General features: G+C 37.8%; 1 protein-coding gene across 1 annotated transcript in view; it reads right to left on the minus strand.

Moving 5' to 3' along the window:
• Positions 1–16997, minus strand: part of fancc (FA complementation group C) — a 39350-nt gene that overhangs the window by 5311 nt on the left and 17042 nt on the right. Inside the window, exons 6-12 of the mRNA XM_088911562.1 lie at positions 16924–16988; positions 14357–14521; positions 12334–12490; positions 9061–9116; positions 5376–5475; positions 4543–4618; positions 3100–3184 (exon numbers count right to left, since the gene is read on the minus strand). Of these exons, the coding sequence (XP_088767688.1) occupies positions 3100–3184; positions 4543–4618; positions 5376–5475; positions 9061–9116; positions 12334–12490; positions 14357–14521; positions 16924–16988 (704 nt within the window). The remainder of the gene's footprint in view (positions 1–3099; positions 3185–4542; positions 4619–5375; positions 5476–9060; positions 9117–12333; positions 12491–14356; positions 14522–16923; positions 16989–16997) is intronic.

Raw genomic sequence — 16997 nt, forward strand, 5'->3', positions numbered from 1 at the left:
TAAAAAAACAGCAGCTTAGCAATTTATATTTATATATTTATATCTCAATCCTGAAGCCTTTCTAAAATAAAAGGCTCATCCAAAAATGCCAAAGATGTCACAGAAAAAGAAAAATAGTCTATAGGCCGACTGCTCGAATAATGGCATGTTGTGCATTCAAAAACTCTGGAACCATGTGGCCTTTTCTGCTATTACCCAGGTGTCACACAAAACACAGAATCTGAAAACTAGTCACCGTGCAGTAAATATTAATCAGGTCGGTCAACATTTTGTCAGTTATTAACTGACAAAATTAATGGACTGAAGTTAATAAGCAAACGAAACAAGATTCTTTACCTACGTAGGTTTTCATTTAGAAAATGTGACGCATGATTACAGCTGATTAGTATATTAATGGTACACAACGTTGAAAATATGCCTTTTCTTGTCCACTCTTCTGTTCCAGAGAACATTCAATGAAATGGAAGCATCGGCAATAACAGGTAAGGAGCTATGGAACCTTTGCTCAGGTTATATTAAGCAACATCAGTCGGGCAATGTCTGAAGAGTAAGAATACACACTGGTAATGTCCTTCCTAGTTTTGAGCAACATATGGGCAAAGCAAGACCTCTCTAGCATTAATGTGGTTTCACAAACTATGGTCAACCATCACAGCTGTGTAGTGTTTTTCAGGCATAGATAAGACCTGACAACAGCAATAGTCTATAATCTTCCCTAAAATGGAATTTTTATTACACTAAAAATAGAACCTTGTTCGTTGCGGTCCTAAACCACAGTCTCAAGTGGACTGTCAACCAAGAGAAAATAAATTAAGATTTCCATAATGACTTCTGAAGGCAAGTCTATTTCCACAACTAATGCCAAATCATGTTCTTGGATTCAGAAAGGCCTTTAATGTATCGAAAGCAATGTAGTCTTGTGGTTAGAGATGGACACTAGGGATCCAGACACAGTCAACAGAACTGTGGGAGTCAGAAGTGATCAGACCAGCTCACATGGAAAAGATAATGCCTCTCAGCTCTGATATACTGTAATAAATCGACAGCCCGATATTTGCGTCAACCCCAAGACCAAAACAAACAGACTGGTACATTTTTGCCTGAAGGCCTGTGGCATGCTAATAAGCCTGAAAACTTACAAAGCTTAAAAGAGTTTCTCCCCTGTGGAATGATATTCTGTGTTCAGAATATCAAATGTTATTCCCATTATGTACTTTAAGGACAAATTATATTAACAAAAATATATGCCTAAAAATCTTACTGGCTTATATGTCACTATTTAGTCAACCGGGCAGCAAATGAAATATGAGATGATTAGAATTACATTTTTTGAAGAGAGGTTTCAGATCCAGGACTTATTGAGCTTCAGGACAGCCAGGGTGTCTTTCAAAACTCTAGTGTAAAATTGTTTCCACTTTTACTGAAGCCAAACAAACTCATTTTCCAAAACTACTCTGAAGTAAAAGAAGATCTATACATACTACTACGTACATTTTTTTCCCAATTTTTTCTAGATTTGCATAATTAAAACTTCACAGATACAATACATTTTCTCCTGCAGTACTAAACAAGTTCCAAACTACAGAGAGTGTGCTAGGAACATAAAATAGTTCATTCTTAACTGCAAGCCTATTTAAGTTGCTCAAAATATCACATAATTGATTTTTGTACTGATAAGCAACAATGCTGGTAAGGTTTTATGTTTTACAAGGTCAAATACAGTTAAAATGGCCTTTTAAGCATGGTTTAGGTTTGACTGCAAAGTAGATGTCTTTTAAGTAATACAGAACAGGAGCTCTAATAACCAGCAGAAAAAAACAAAACTAATTAAAAACTAGCATTGCTCATTCCATCAAATCATTGCAATTTTCAATGATAAAATCAGCAGGATCTCCAAAAAACATTTTATCATCACAACACCACAGTATTTCAGAGGGCAACAAAGAATTAAACAAAAAAAGTTAAGCAGCTGTAAAAGTAGGGTGTCCAGGGGAATTTATTTTTGATAAAATAGCGCATTCACACTGAGACTGTCTTCTAAAGAAAACTGCTGCTGGTGTCTTGCCTTTCGATCCCCTTTTATTAATGCAGGAGTGAGCCATGGATTAAATACTGTTGGAAAAAAAGCTCTCTCTGTACAACAGTGTTTGCAGTAATATGGGATTGTGCAATAAATTAACATAAATATGCATTTCAAGAAGCAATGAACAAACAGCGTTATTAGATAATAATTCCTTACACTCATATAGCGCTTTGAGTGAAGTGTCCAGAAGATTGACACTTATTGTCAAACTTATGTCTCAAGAACGGCAACATTTTCAAACAAACCTGAAATCTTTCACCGCGTTCAACTTCAAATTGTGTATATTCTTTTTGTGTTGTGATATAATATTGGGCACCCACTCACATTGGTAATATATTACATCAACCAGGATGATGGCTACAGAGAGAAATACATTTCATATTAAACCTTCGTGGGGTTCTTAATACACCTTAGCCTTAAGTCGTTTGAAGCCTAATACACACCAGAAATGTCAGTGTGGCAGTGTGTTTTGGCTGTGTGCACACTAGCGGAGATCAACAGCCTCGTCAACTTGAGGATCTTTTAAGAATGCAGTCCCCGGAGGTTCCGAACGTTATGTCATGTTCTTTGAAAAAGAGTCACGAGATAGGAGATTCTTGCGAGACCGCTTAAAAACGTCAATGACTAAAATGCAGCATTCATGAAAGCAGATATTGGACTTCGTGCTATGTGGACCATTTAATCGGTTCTGTGACACACGCATCATTGTGATTCTACTTTCCGCTTTTTTTCCCCGCGTACCCTCTCCTTGTTCCAGGCTGTTTTAAATGATTAGTTTGAGTCCACACAAGACTATATTGTCGGGCAGGCATTTTGCCAGAAACAACTGCTGACTGGAAACAGCTGACTATATATTTGTACACTACTGGGGAAATTCGTCAGTCACTGGCTTATTTTGACACTGCCGGTTGGGCCAGATATGCATGTGTGTTGAGGGGCATAATCCTAACACTTGCTTATGTCCATTAATTTGGTCATTTAAAAATAACATGCGAAACAGCGCTGCAGCTGCTTACCCTGTGATCTCTTCTGCTTCCACAACGTTTCTTAACGTGCAGCTTATCCACTTCAAGTGTTCCTCCCACACATGAGAAGGCACTTCTGTGGAAAAACACATCACTGGAAATAAATACTCTCTGGAGTGAAAACAAGATCAAATGCTATTGATTTCTACAAAACCAGTAATACAGCAAAAGACGTCCTGAATGAAAAACAATCAGACTAAAGAGACTAAAAAAAACTGCAATTTTCCTCACGGGATCAATAAAGTATCTATCTATCGAATCCAATAGGATTCAAAAACAAAACGGAACAGTGCCCTTTAGTGCATTCAATGCTCCCAGCCTAGGTTTTGCCAAACCGTGCATGCCCTATGGCTTTGTCTCTTAAATAATTTCTGCTGCTTAATCAGATAAAGCAAAACACTCCCTAAACAGAATTACAAGCTCTAAAAAAATCAATTCATTCCTTATTTTTCATCTACATCTTTTTGTTAACACATACTGTATACACACTGTACAATTTTTATAAACTCTACATAAATGTGTGACTTGCAGATTTCATTATTTCTGGAGACAGCACTGTGCAGTAAGCCCAGCTGCCACACGACAGTGTATTTAAAAACATTATCCCTCTTAATACATACAGATTATTGAAAAAGAAGCAGTCATTCAAAATGTCTCAAAGTATATATATATATGTGTGTGTTTCTATTGAAGTCACAATTCATTGGCTCCTACACATAATCTACACATTGGTATACGAAGATACAGTTTATTTCTATTTTTTAGTTAAATCTGAAATGCTGTGTCCAAGTGTAGACTTTTGAGTGATAAGACTCCCAACAGAAATCACACTGCCTGCCACCTGAGCTTGAAGACAACATTCTGAAGATATTCCCAGTTGTTTTATCATTAAGAGTACATACTGTACACATACTAAATACGATAGTTCATTCAAAATTCACAGTGGCGACGTCCTTAACAAAATGCACTGCAAAATGAACAACGTAAGATATTGGAACCACCAGCACTGTATGCTCTAGTGTCTCTCCTACGCATTTAGAAATAGCTGGCAAAATGATTTTACAATTGGGCATGGATACATTTCCTTCCTATTCAGTTGTATTATCTCAATGCAACTGGATATGTTTTAGCTGTGAAAATGAAACATTTAAGGATACACTGTCTACAGGTGGCACACACAACAGGAGGGAAATGAATCCAATGAAGCAAAGTGCCACAATCTGCAACTACAGAATTATATTCCAAGCAATATTAAAAGACAAAATTGAACCACTTTTTCTGAACTGCGTCCTTTAGGACATGAAACACATAGCAGCCTTTTCTTCTTCTATTTCACAAGCAGATGAGGGAGAATATTTTGCATCTTAAAATCCGAAACTTCACATGGGGCACTTGAAGTGCTCTACAGAAGTAAGGAATGTGTGCAGTCAGGACCTGAGGGAAGCTTCAGAAGGGCCATCACCAGAGACTGAGGATGGTGAGGAAAGAACACCTTCAAGGGCAGCCTCTCCTGAAAGGAAACAAATACAACACAGGCTCACAAGCGGACAGGATAGCTAACCCCTGATTTCATTTGTGTCACATTAATCTGTTGCTTATTATTTTCAAAGGGGCTCTGGGACACTATTCTAGACGTTTTGATGTCAGCAATATTTCTACACAAATTACATTTAAAAACACAGGGGTTTTACCCCTCAATTAAAGTTTTAAATAACTACATTTCTAATCTAACAACTCTTTCTTGGGTGCATTACCATCACTCCCACGATAACACTTCAAAGTGCAAAGACTTTTCCTTGCACTTGTATCAACAAAGTTTCAACAAATAAGTATTTCACTGTTACACTATTGACCTTAAATCAATAGATATTAATTTCAAAAAATGAAACTGTATATTTATTACAATTAGTACAGGTTGGATGGATTAACAATTAGCTGGATAGCTGGTTAAGTTGATCGGCTTTTAGTTTGCTTTCAATACCCAACGTGGGCAAACAATGCTGAGCTATTCAATTAGTTCAGCATTGGTTTTCCTCTTCTGTCAGATACAGCCCACCCAATTATCTTAGGAGCCTGTCAATATCTGTATCCCCTGCCTGCATTTCATTTGCGTTTCTTCTGTGTTTGACTACCTCAGACTTAATGATGTCAAGAAAACTCAGGGAAGGAAACAGCTGAATAAACCCATTCGAAAAACGCAGTAAACATGGTTTTAAAGAGAAGATCCCCATCTCCAACTTCTCTACTACCTCTACTGTCTCTACTACCTGCATGTCCTCAAGCAGCAGTGACTGGACAAAGCAGCGCGTGAACAGCCTTATAATACTTTGCACTGGTGTGTTTTCACTGGACTCCAGAAGCATTTGCCTGTACAATAAGAAATGGAAATTAGAAAAAAAGCAATGCATAAATGCTAATTATGTACCAACACCATTTTAATGCATTGTTTCTAAAGGTCTTTTCAGAATGTATTGAGGCGTTTAGACATTTTGAAAAATCAAATTTGAAAACAGGCCATCCATGCTGAATTTCACTTTCCCTCAATATTCTGCATTAGTGATTAGTATTTGGATAGTAAAAAAGCAAGCAAATAAAATGTACACTGTGAAGATTATTAACAGTTGAAATGGAAGAGACAATACCATTAAGAATCAGGTATATGTAACATTTAAACTTCAGGGAAAGTATTACTCTTCTTTAAAAAAAGATTGATATACACATTAAATGCTATAGTTTTAATATTCTTTTAAACTTTACACTTTTTTAAAACACTTTACACTATTTCATTGACATAATAAAATCTGTCCCTGTAGTACACATGAACTTTAATGCTTGGAAGACCAATAATGAAATACTGTTTCTGTTTACAGTAACTTAAATATTTGACCAAACACCATGAAATAATGTTCATATCAAATGCAATATAATACTTGATTGTGTTTGTAAATGTCAGAGAAATCCCCAGTTTGGCTTCTGGAGTTGATTGAAATTCCTATATACTCCTATCTATTCCTTGGCTACTTCCCGCGATCAGACAGGTGATTTACTTTTCTCCCCCAGCACAACATCTCCTGAGCGTCAGAACCGTTTCTCCTGTCGTGTTCATCGAGGATCTCGGGATATTGCACGATCAGCGGCGGTATAACGGTTTACAAGTGAATGAGTAAGGAGCGCAGTGCCCCCCTGCTGGGATTTGGTCCTGGCCATTTGCTGTCCCCAGACAGCAGCAAACTTGGACCAAAATGCCACTGAAAGACCAGGTCCTTTTACATAATATTTAGGCTTCAAGAGGGTGATGTTACCTTTTGTAACATGATTTTCACACAAGCTCTGTCACACACCTTATCAAACAAATGTGCTGTTTTTACTTTCCATGTATGTTTTTTTCTGTAACAGTTTCCTGTAAGTGCCATGAATTCTTCACCAAATGTGAATTACGCAGCAATTTCTGTAACTTCTAGTAGCCACGGCTGGAGAAAATTCTAACGAAGGAATGTGAAAAAATATTAAGAAAACTCCCAAAATGAATACACATTTTCAACACCTGCATTTTGAGACTGCATAAACCAATGTAAATGCTTTTCTTCTCTTAAATCTGCTAATCGGACAAAGAACTGAAAGCATTTAGGGCCATGGTTACAGTGGAAATAAGAGCTGTGCAAGGCTTTCTAAATCACTAAACGTCCTATATTAAAACAAAATCTTGTTTCACCACAACTCCAAACAAACTCCAAACCTCAAAAGCCCATTTTTGCTTAATGAATGGTTTCAATTCTTTTTTTTTATGACAGGCTAAAACTAATCAGAAATTAAAAACTATCCAAGGAAAAGAAGAGATGGCGTTTATTTAAAAAACATCCCACAAAGATGTTTCATTTTATTGGAGACTGCCTCCCAAAGATCAAACACAGATGATCTAAGAACACAGCAGCCTTAAAAGGCACCTTTGTAATTACAGAGAATGAAACCGCAGAAGGATGATGGCAGTTCTCTTGTTAATCTTCCAGGATGAAGTTTTAATCTTGTTGCCCACAAGCAGATAGTAAACAGATGGTCGTTTGAAAGTGGGCAGATACTCAGACACGTCTGAATTCAGTCAAGACAGGTAAAAGCTTTTCATTTAGTATACTGACAATACATGTGTCCTGTATCCAATCCCACTTCAAGGAAAAGGACAGTGAATGTACAGATTTATTAGAGCAAATCAGTTATAGATAAGTGTATACAACATCCATTTGGTTTTGATTTAGTATTGCCTTTAAAGGAATAAAACATATTTTGATTCTGAAGTATACTGATAAAGTTTACTGACGTTTATAACATGCACTATCCCTATGATTTCAGACAATAGAGGACAATGTCCTCACTCATGCATCTCATTTAATTGCTCAAGTCTAACTAGTCATGCCACTCCCAGCACGTAGCAGTCTTGAAGCAGATTAAAAAGGTACAGTAAAGCACTCCTTTAACATAATTGCTTCATTTTCTTGGAGTTTGCTTACAGGTCTTTAGCCCGCTATTAGTCTCACAAAGATGTTTCATTTTTTTGGACATTTCCATAACTTTTTTAAGGGAATCTGAAGTCTTCCATCTGACACTTCCTGATAACACTTTCCCTGTCCCAGATCCTTTCAGCCTGGTTGGTAGCACCTGCTTATAATACATTCTTATGGCAATGAGTTACCAGGTAAGACAGTACGAAGTGCCACACTGTGGTGAGACAAAGATACTTCATCTTTGTGTTGCAATACAAATTAGACTCTAGTACAATAGTCAATTGTACTGATACTGATTCCAATTCTGCACTTAACAATTAGGATCTGTACTAGTACAATGCCTGCTTTGGGTTTGTGAAATGTTCATCAAAAACTATACAAATAGCATTTGTATTTTATTTGCAATCCAACTGCATTACACGAATGAAATGTAAAATATGCACGGACAAATGCATCACAAAAGTAAGGAACTGTCCACAACAGATTATCCAGACAGAAAAATTCACTAGCTAATCATATCAGTGCTATGATCGTTTACATTCTCCAGGTCTATTTTATTATGTTATTTATCGCTTCCGGGCTAACATTTCATTTCTGCCTCTTCCATTTGCAGAATCAAGTGGCTAGTTACATTAACAAAATTCTAAAACATTTGAATTGTACTGTACTGGGCCTATATTCGGTGATGGTGGCTTCCAGATAAACTTAGAAAGTAATCGTAGATAAACATATTTGTGAGGGCTTTTATTCATACATTCGGGTAACATAAATACCTCCTATACCATACCAAAGCATATACTGGTCAGAAACATGAGACTCTTCATGCCAGTCAAAAACATTGGGAATGAGTGTTTATCGCTTGCAGAACAAACTGTTACTCTAACACTTCTGGTGTTATTCGGTTGAAAGTGTGGCTGCAAATTATTTCTTGGTCACACACTCCTCTGAACATTTAGAGGAGTTTATTCACAGCTCTGCTTTTGACAAGTCACACCACCACCTAAGACTGACATCATCCAATTACTAACATTCTTCTTTTTTCATTTTTAGTAATACATGAATAACTGGCACTTGTGTCTTGTAAAAGTTTTACTTCCAACTGTCTGTATTATTAGCCACAACACGAAATGAGGCCATTCATACTTTAGGATTTTCAACAGTAAATTCACTTTTTTTTCCTTGATGGTTGAAATTCGCTTCAGATATCACCATGGTAAAAAAAAATAGCAGTTAACATTTAACTAAACTATCCAAATCCAACTTTCTGTAGCTAAATAAATCTTAAAGTATACATGTGAGTGCTAATTGTACCAGTACAATTGTCAAACCATACAGAACATAAAATAAAATAGACCTGGACAATGTTAGTGATTACAGCTAATCGTACCAGTGACTAGAAGACATCCAAGCACACCTGAAAGCCCCCAGATATACTGCATTCACTCACAGAACCTACCTGAAAATGTCTTTCACGATCAGAAATATAGGGGCATGGTAGGCTGAGGCTTTGGGCTAAAAGAAAGAGAAAAAGAAAACTAGACTGAGGTGCACTGTCAAGACAAAACAATGCTACATGAAAAGGTACATTAAAAAAAAAGTAGATGGATCTGCAGTGGGTCCACATATTGTGTAATTAGACATTAGCCAATCAATCCACGTTTCACAAAACAACGATGGGTGTTATGTTGTTACTTCTGCTGTGCAGAATTCACAAACTGCCTAACTCAATTCTGTGCTGTCTAACTGGAGCTCTCAATCAACTGAAAAAAAAACTTATTTCAGCATATAATCTGGACGACGGTGATGTTTTAACTTTTATCAGCATTATAAGTTCATACAGTATATTAGAATAGGATATATAATGGTGCTGGGCTGTTTCTTGCCTTTACCTTCTGCACACTCTCGTTAAAACACCAGTGCATTTAATCCCCTGGCCACTTTATCTAGAGCTAATAATATGCTTTGTGCTTTAATAACATGGTGTGCTGAATCTGGGCCACATTTTGAAAATATTTAAGTCATTTTAGCCTGTTTTGAAAAGTACAAAGATCATTTGGATTCTGCTGCAATCCCTGTTACCCATTTCATTGTATTTTGTTTCCCCCTAGTGGCTGTTTCAAAATCAACACCAGTACAGCACCCACAATCAAATGTTTCACATAAAATACCAAAAAAAACATCTTGTGGAATTACTAAAGATCACCATGATATATTTGTGATTAGAGTTTTATGCAGATAGCAGAAACAAACTATAAATTCAAAATGAAGCTACTTAGGAAAATACTGACATTGATATCTTTGAGAAAAATAAAACAAAGAAGAGTAGAATTTAAATGTTAAAATTGTGTTATGCAATATAGAATACCATATACTGTACATTGTTTTCACCATGGACGAATGGCCTCCTCTCTTTTGTAACATTTCTTATGCTCTGATGGGATTATGTTTTTAGTATAATAAGGAATTACAACCTGATGATTGCCAAATAAACATTTCTATGAAGGACTGCTGCTTTAACATACCTGTTTTTAAAGACCTACTGTAGCGTCACATTGTGTGAATACATTAATGTTGCTGATATTTTCAACCCCAGTGACATTAATATATGGCTTACAAAAAAGGCAGAAAAAAAGGTTAACAAAAAAACTGAAACATTGGAAAAAGATTTTCCTATTTGCCCATAATGCACCTCGCTGCCAAGAGCTTTTCTTAAAGAAGCATAACTATGCATTCTCTGGTTTCCAGTATGTCCAGTCCAAAGACATACTGCTAGGTTAACTGGCTTCTGGGAAAATTAGCCCCGGTGTGAGTGTGTGTGCCCTGTGATGGACTGGGCAAGCAATGGGTGCAGAGTGAAGCAACGGGACGTTCAGAGTGAATCCTGCTTTGCACCCATTGCTTGCCGGGACAAGCTGGAGACCCTGAATTGGAAGAAGTGGTGAGAAAATGGGTGGATAACTCTGCATTCTGTTCAAGTTCAATGTTACTGGTTTTCATCAGTATGCCGTTGCTTAGCGTTGATAGAAACCCGATGTTGTACTGAAACATAGCTTTAGATAAATCCTGAGCCATCTCGGAAAACCGAACAAGGCAATATAACAGAAGACAGACATTTTTAAATTCACCAAGTTGTTTCTCACTTAATAAGTCTTCTACAAGGTTCATACTTCAGAAAACATTCATTCAGCCTCATAATTATGGATAATTATACCATCTAGTGATTTTTTTTTTTTCATCACAAGACTTCAGCCTTGTATGCTGGTGAATTCCCAAAGAATCTTCTGCTTTAAAGCTTTAGGATTCACTATTCTCTCTCATGATCTTTAAATCCATTTCTTTTTGAGGGTACAGAAAGTGAAATACTTCAAAAACAGAAAACACAAAAGCTGCTCATATAAAAAATATTTTTGTACTTTAAATCCAAAAGAACGCATTAACCAAACAAACTGTATGTGCAATTTTTACACTTCTGTGAGAATTAAGCAGCTTTGACACTTACAGTGAAATATCACCTATATTGTAGATAACTGATTGTGCCACAAGGAGTAATGCAGAGTTTGTATACTGTTACAGCCTCTGAAACACAGTACATACCGTAAATAGAGTAACTTGTGTGTTGTATGTAGCGTTTGTATTTTGTCATTGTTAATTAATATTTGTTTAACCAAGTGTGCCTGGATTTTTACTCTATTTACCAAAGCTGCGCCAGCGAACAATGAATTCATATGCCACTAATTATACCAACTGCTCAGGTATATTGTTGTGAAATCACTTACAAGTAGGCGGTTATGAATATTTATTTTACTTATTGACTTAACCGCTCAGTCAATTCCAGATTCTAACCATTTTTATACTGCCCCATTTTTAACAATACCAACACTGCTGCCTGGGCAACACACAGCTTAGTGCTCTATCTAAATTTCCTCTCCGAGGGAGATGCGTGGACCTACACTAGGACTAGCGTGGGACCTGCCAGACAACCCAGGGGCCTTGACAGCTACTCTTTTAGCCCAAGTCTCCAATCAGGCTGGGATATGGAAAAGTTCATAGTGGAAAGTCTTTCTGTTTCAAATGCACTCCCACATAGTTTCTACTCATGTCCCCTGGATCAAGTGTCACTCCTGATTCTGAAGAAGTCCAAAGGTTTGACTTTGTTACTGCCTTTGAGCATTTCAAGGAAACCTGAATCAGGGCAAGGAATGCTACAGACGTTTTTAAAGTCTAAAAAGGAAAATGGTTTTAGCCCATTGGTGTGGGATATTCCTTTAATCCTGTCAGTAATTCTAGTTTCTTCTGTGTGAACAGACTCCAGAGGAATGGATCTTGTATCTTGGTGACCAAAACTGTACACAGCTTCGTAAACAAGGTCTCACTAGTGCATTAAAATTTTTTAATATAGCATCCGTTGATTTGACACTTGTACATAAACATTGTGAATTCTGTTTTCAAATTTGAAATTGAACATTTTACCCCTTCTCTGCACCCTGTTTCCTGCCCAAGAAACAATACTTGAATATGTATAAGTATACGCATTACCTTCAATGCCTACTGACTGCAATTTGAGAATTAAACTTTTATGAGGAACTTTATCAAAAACTAGATGTACAATTTCACATGTTCGTTTTGTATATGTTGCTGCTGCTACTTGTTCAAAGACCTCTTGAACATTTTTTTTGTCACAAAGGATCAGAGTGGAGGAAATGGATGATAGCTGTGGTTAATCACCCACCAATAAAGAATCCATCATCAGGTGCTCCATGTCTTGTGGCAACAGCTGCTCATTTGAAACCAACGAGTCAATCAGATGTAACGTGGCCTTTTCAAGACTGGGAAGGCAGCGCAGCCAGAGGCTCATGACTTCTGGCTCATCAAGAACTAACTTCTTCCTTTAGCAAGACAAAAAAATAGGCAAAAAGACCTTCTTAGACTGGCGGTTTTGTAGCCATTTTTGTTGTACCTTTCCCCCACTGAAACCACTGCCTTCAGGACGGCAGTCCAAGGATCCCCCATGGCTGAAACATGCAGGGGTCGTTTCAACATCAGCTTCAGCTAAATGGCACTGGCAGATGGAAACGGTAAAAGAACAGTCTGCTTGGAATGGACTGAAATCATTTCCAATCATTTGACAAGAAAGGAAACCTATACAGCTAACCGAATTATATCATAAGAAGTCAGAGGAAGTCTGAAGAATTTTTTTAGGAAGGCACTACTTAAGGACTGTAAAGAGTGAGATGGAATAACACCACTGCGCTGCAGACTGCAGACTGCACAGCAGTTCCATCACTGTCTGCTGAGAGGAGGAAAAGAATGCCGTGGCTGACCTCAGATTCCATAGGGAATCTAATATGGGGATGTGGTTTTAAACATGTGGGGGAGACCAAAGGAAGGTTAAACACCAGAGGGAAAGAACACCATACTAGGAGCTCAGCGGTTGGATCACATCAAAAAATATCAGGTTGGGAAATAAGCGCAGAACACTGCACAGACTTTATAAGAGAAACCTCGTTTGTGTGGCAAGATGGAAGTCAGTCATTCACATTTTTAATACTTATGCCACCATCATTCCAATGAATTTTGGAAAACATTCATTGGAACGGAGCGAGAGAAGAACATTCTTGGCAAACGTCAGTGCATGTCTGAACACATAACTGCCTCCACCTTTCTGAAATACCACAGACACTGATGAGCATGTTGTCTGCATGTGATGGCAACCTAGTTTGTCCCCCATTACTGCAATGCTGTACGAATGGGAAGGGCAGTTTAGAGTATGTACTATATACTCTAATCAACATACAATCAACAATCAACAGTATACTGTATAATCAACATGCTGACTTCTCCAAGCGCAAGTATCTTACCTCTGATTACAACAATGCTTTGGAAATATCCAAAGAAAATTGTGATCGTATACTGTAGATGGTTCTTTCTTAATGTGATTTCTGGATAACTAAGATTTTTGCAGTCCTGGGTAACTGTCTCTACCAATTTCATTGATGAGAAAGTGGTTTCATATGTGTGATGGCACCTAAAGAGGTCTTCCTTATAGTAGCAAACCTATACAGGATTCCCACACCAACTGAGGGCGTTACATTCCTGAAAGCCCTTCAGGCTAGAGCAAACAGGGCTGGGACATAATGTACTTGCGAATATGGGAAATAGGGGTAGGTTCCCATGGTCTGTGCTACAATCATCAACAGCTGACTTAAATTGCAGATTTCTCCCTTACACTTGACAAAAACATTACAAGTGAATTATAATTCAACATATGAAAGCAAAAAAAATCTAAAAGATAATGAAACCGAGCGTAATTTGCATTGAAGACTGAGTATTGAATATATTAGAGAAATCCCATGCGCACGCCCATGTGAAAAATACGCAATTAAACGCCCAGCTCGGTGGAGAGACGCTAGTGAACGAGGGTGGCCAGCAAGCAACACAGAGCTCATGAGCTGGCAGAGAAGCCCCGCGCCTTTAAAGTTTCCACGGGCAGGACCGCGTATGACCAAAGGCTTCCTGTGGTTGGGAAGGCTGTTACTCAATATGGAAACTGCATGACTGAGATGTGCTGCTAACGCGCATACACACACACACACTTGGTAAGGGAAACCTGTACAACTGGGGAAGGTGTGTGTTGCCTAAAAAATATAATGACGCATGTGAACCACCGGGTAAAATGTTAGGAATGGTTGCACTGAAAAGCTTTGTCAGGGTTTGCATGCGCTGTGCGTGCAGGGCTGTCATCTTGAACCTACTCCAGCACCGCTTTTCCGACAGCTTCCAGGAACTCCGCGCTAAGGGCTCCGTTATGGCCAAATTCAGGGCACAAGAGCAGGGCGCTAATCAAAGGCGCAGCTTCCGGGTGGGTCACCAAAGGCAGACACAAAACGGACAGGCTGTGCAGCCTGTCAGACAGAGGCCTGAAAAACAGAAAGGGTCAAATAGAGCACAGGGAACAGAAGTGCACGTCTAGCATTTATGTTTCATTTTTTGTTTTTTACCAAGAGGAAAGTTAAGGGCTAATCAATGGTTTTAAATGTTAATGTGACTTTCATGAAATTTTCTAAAAAAAAAATCCCTAAAGCCTCAATACATTTTTAAATTGGTGTCTTCGACAGGCAATATCGAATAATGCATTTGAAAAAAAAGCACAAATCACAGACGTTTTTTCAATTTATGAAAACTGTTTGGACAATGAAGAAAGAACAATAGTAAACTGGTGAATCATCACCACATGCTGTATATGCACACAAAGCATTCAGCGGCACCAAAACCACAAGTAAAACCGCTCATTGGACTTATCGACGGAAACTTTCGTTTATGACCTCAATTACAGTACCAGTACCAGTGTTTTGAGCCTTAGAAAATTTCCATTTGCATCAAACAGGATGAATCAGTTGATAACGACAGAATATAGAGCAAAAAAATCCTCTAGTAAAACTCACTGAGCTGTAGTACAAGTTTTTTGTGATGTCCTCTACCCAACTAGTTGAATTCATAAAATTCCATCTATGGAAGGTCACATTCTGTCTATAGGTGGTGGGACTGATAAGTCCTGGATCAGAAATTGCCCAGTTTATATTCCTGTACTGCAAGTTGATAACAGACATTCCTTGTGGCATAGGTATTGTATTTCCGTTCATATATAGTGCCTTGCAAAAGTATTCACCCCCCTCGGACTTTTTCACATTTTACTGTGTTACAGCGTGGAACCATGATGTATTTTACTGAGAATTTATTTTCTATTTTTTTATTTTTAATTAATTGTGTAAAATGTCTGGATTTTTTCCCCCCACTTTGACATTACCTTGTGTAGATGAGTGGCAAAAATTCTCAGTGGCTGTAACACAATAAAATGTGAAAAAGTCCAAGAGGGGTGAATACTTTTGCAAGGCACTGTACTTATGTGCTGGGAGGTTGTAAAGGGAGTACCCTTTAAATAGAGGAAGCATTCACATGAAACCCTCTGAACAACAGGCTCATAATCAGCCATGACCCAACACTCGACATAGTGAAGTAAGGATACTGCAGGTAGTTTCTCAAAGGTTGAATGCAACAGATAGTACGTGCAAACACACACATTACAAAATCCAACTGTAATGCTTTCCATGACGTATAACTGAACAAAACCACAGGGAAAAAAAAGGGGGCATTTGTCTTTCTCTTAATATGCAAACTCTGATCAAGCAAGTGGAGGAACATTTTGAAAAAGTTTTGAGATACATCTGAGTAAAATGTTTTCGGTAGATGCACTACAGTCAAGGTAAGGCCGGCTGGCAAGAGAGGAGTGATTAACAAGCCTCTGACGTGTGAAAGCCTGAGACAGACCCAAGACTGAAGACGAAGGGGATGGAGGTACTCTAGCAATGCCTGCCAGGGCAATCAGCAAAAATTAGAAAAAAAGGATAAGGAAATAAGAATGTGAGAGCTCTGAAGAACGTATATCAACCAAAACCATCTAAAGCAATGGAAACTAAATTAATAGAAACAACAATGCAGCGAGCCAAGCAGAACATTAAAAATGTTGCATGATACACACAGGAAAACAGTTATCATGGCACTCTCTAAATTTAAATGAGCATGAACTCAGATATTAAAAGCAACAGCTTATTTTTTCAATGAGGTATTTTGATACACTGCTGCTACAATTCTCTTCTGCAGCACTTCTTTGTGTGACTGACATGGTTGCAACAAAGAAGATGGTTTCCCGCTATCTAGAGTGAGCAAATCATAAACATAACTATAGTACAGTACATCATGTTTGGATTGGGTTTGGAGTAATTAACTTAATGCAAGGAAATGATCTAATTTTGTTTGCTTAGCAGACACCCTAATTTAGGGTGATGTATGTATATTTGTTGGGAAAAAGTAAAACACATTACATTTAAACTGCCTAACATTATCATCTCTTACATACTGTAAATGGAAACAAGTAATAATAACAGAAGGAATACATACAGGTACTTGCGAAAGACAACTGAACTTGATAAAGGGCATGAAAAAAATACCGCAGGTTATAAGGTCAGATTTGATTATTAAACACTTTGATCTTATGATTAAGTAAAGTACAGCCACATATAACAAGATTCTAACGAATGAACCAACCACAAAAGTGTAAGGGTACAGTCTACCTGTTTTCACATGCCATTAAGTCGTGTTTGAAGCAAACGTAGGGAAGAAATTAAAGATATCTTGTATACGTAAACAAATTACCCTTTTGAAGGCTGGTTTTATTCCTCACTGACACAATATGTGCATATTTAACAAAGCATATCCAAGCTAAAGCTACACCTAGCTGTATCAGCAGGTCTGCAATACCTACCTCCCAGGCATGTGAATTCCATTATGGCAGATTCCTGCAAGTTCAGTCACTAATGACGAAACCATCTGTAAAAA

The sequence above is a fragment of the Atractosteus spatula genome, chromosome 3 (genome assembly GCF_055471065.1).
Source record: "Atractosteus spatula isolate fAtrSpa1 chromosome 3, fAtrSpa1.hap1, whole genome shotgun sequence".
In the NCBI taxonomy this organism is placed as follows: Eukaryota; Metazoa; Chordata; class Actinopteri; order Semionotiformes; family Lepisosteidae; genus Atractosteus; species Atractosteus spatula.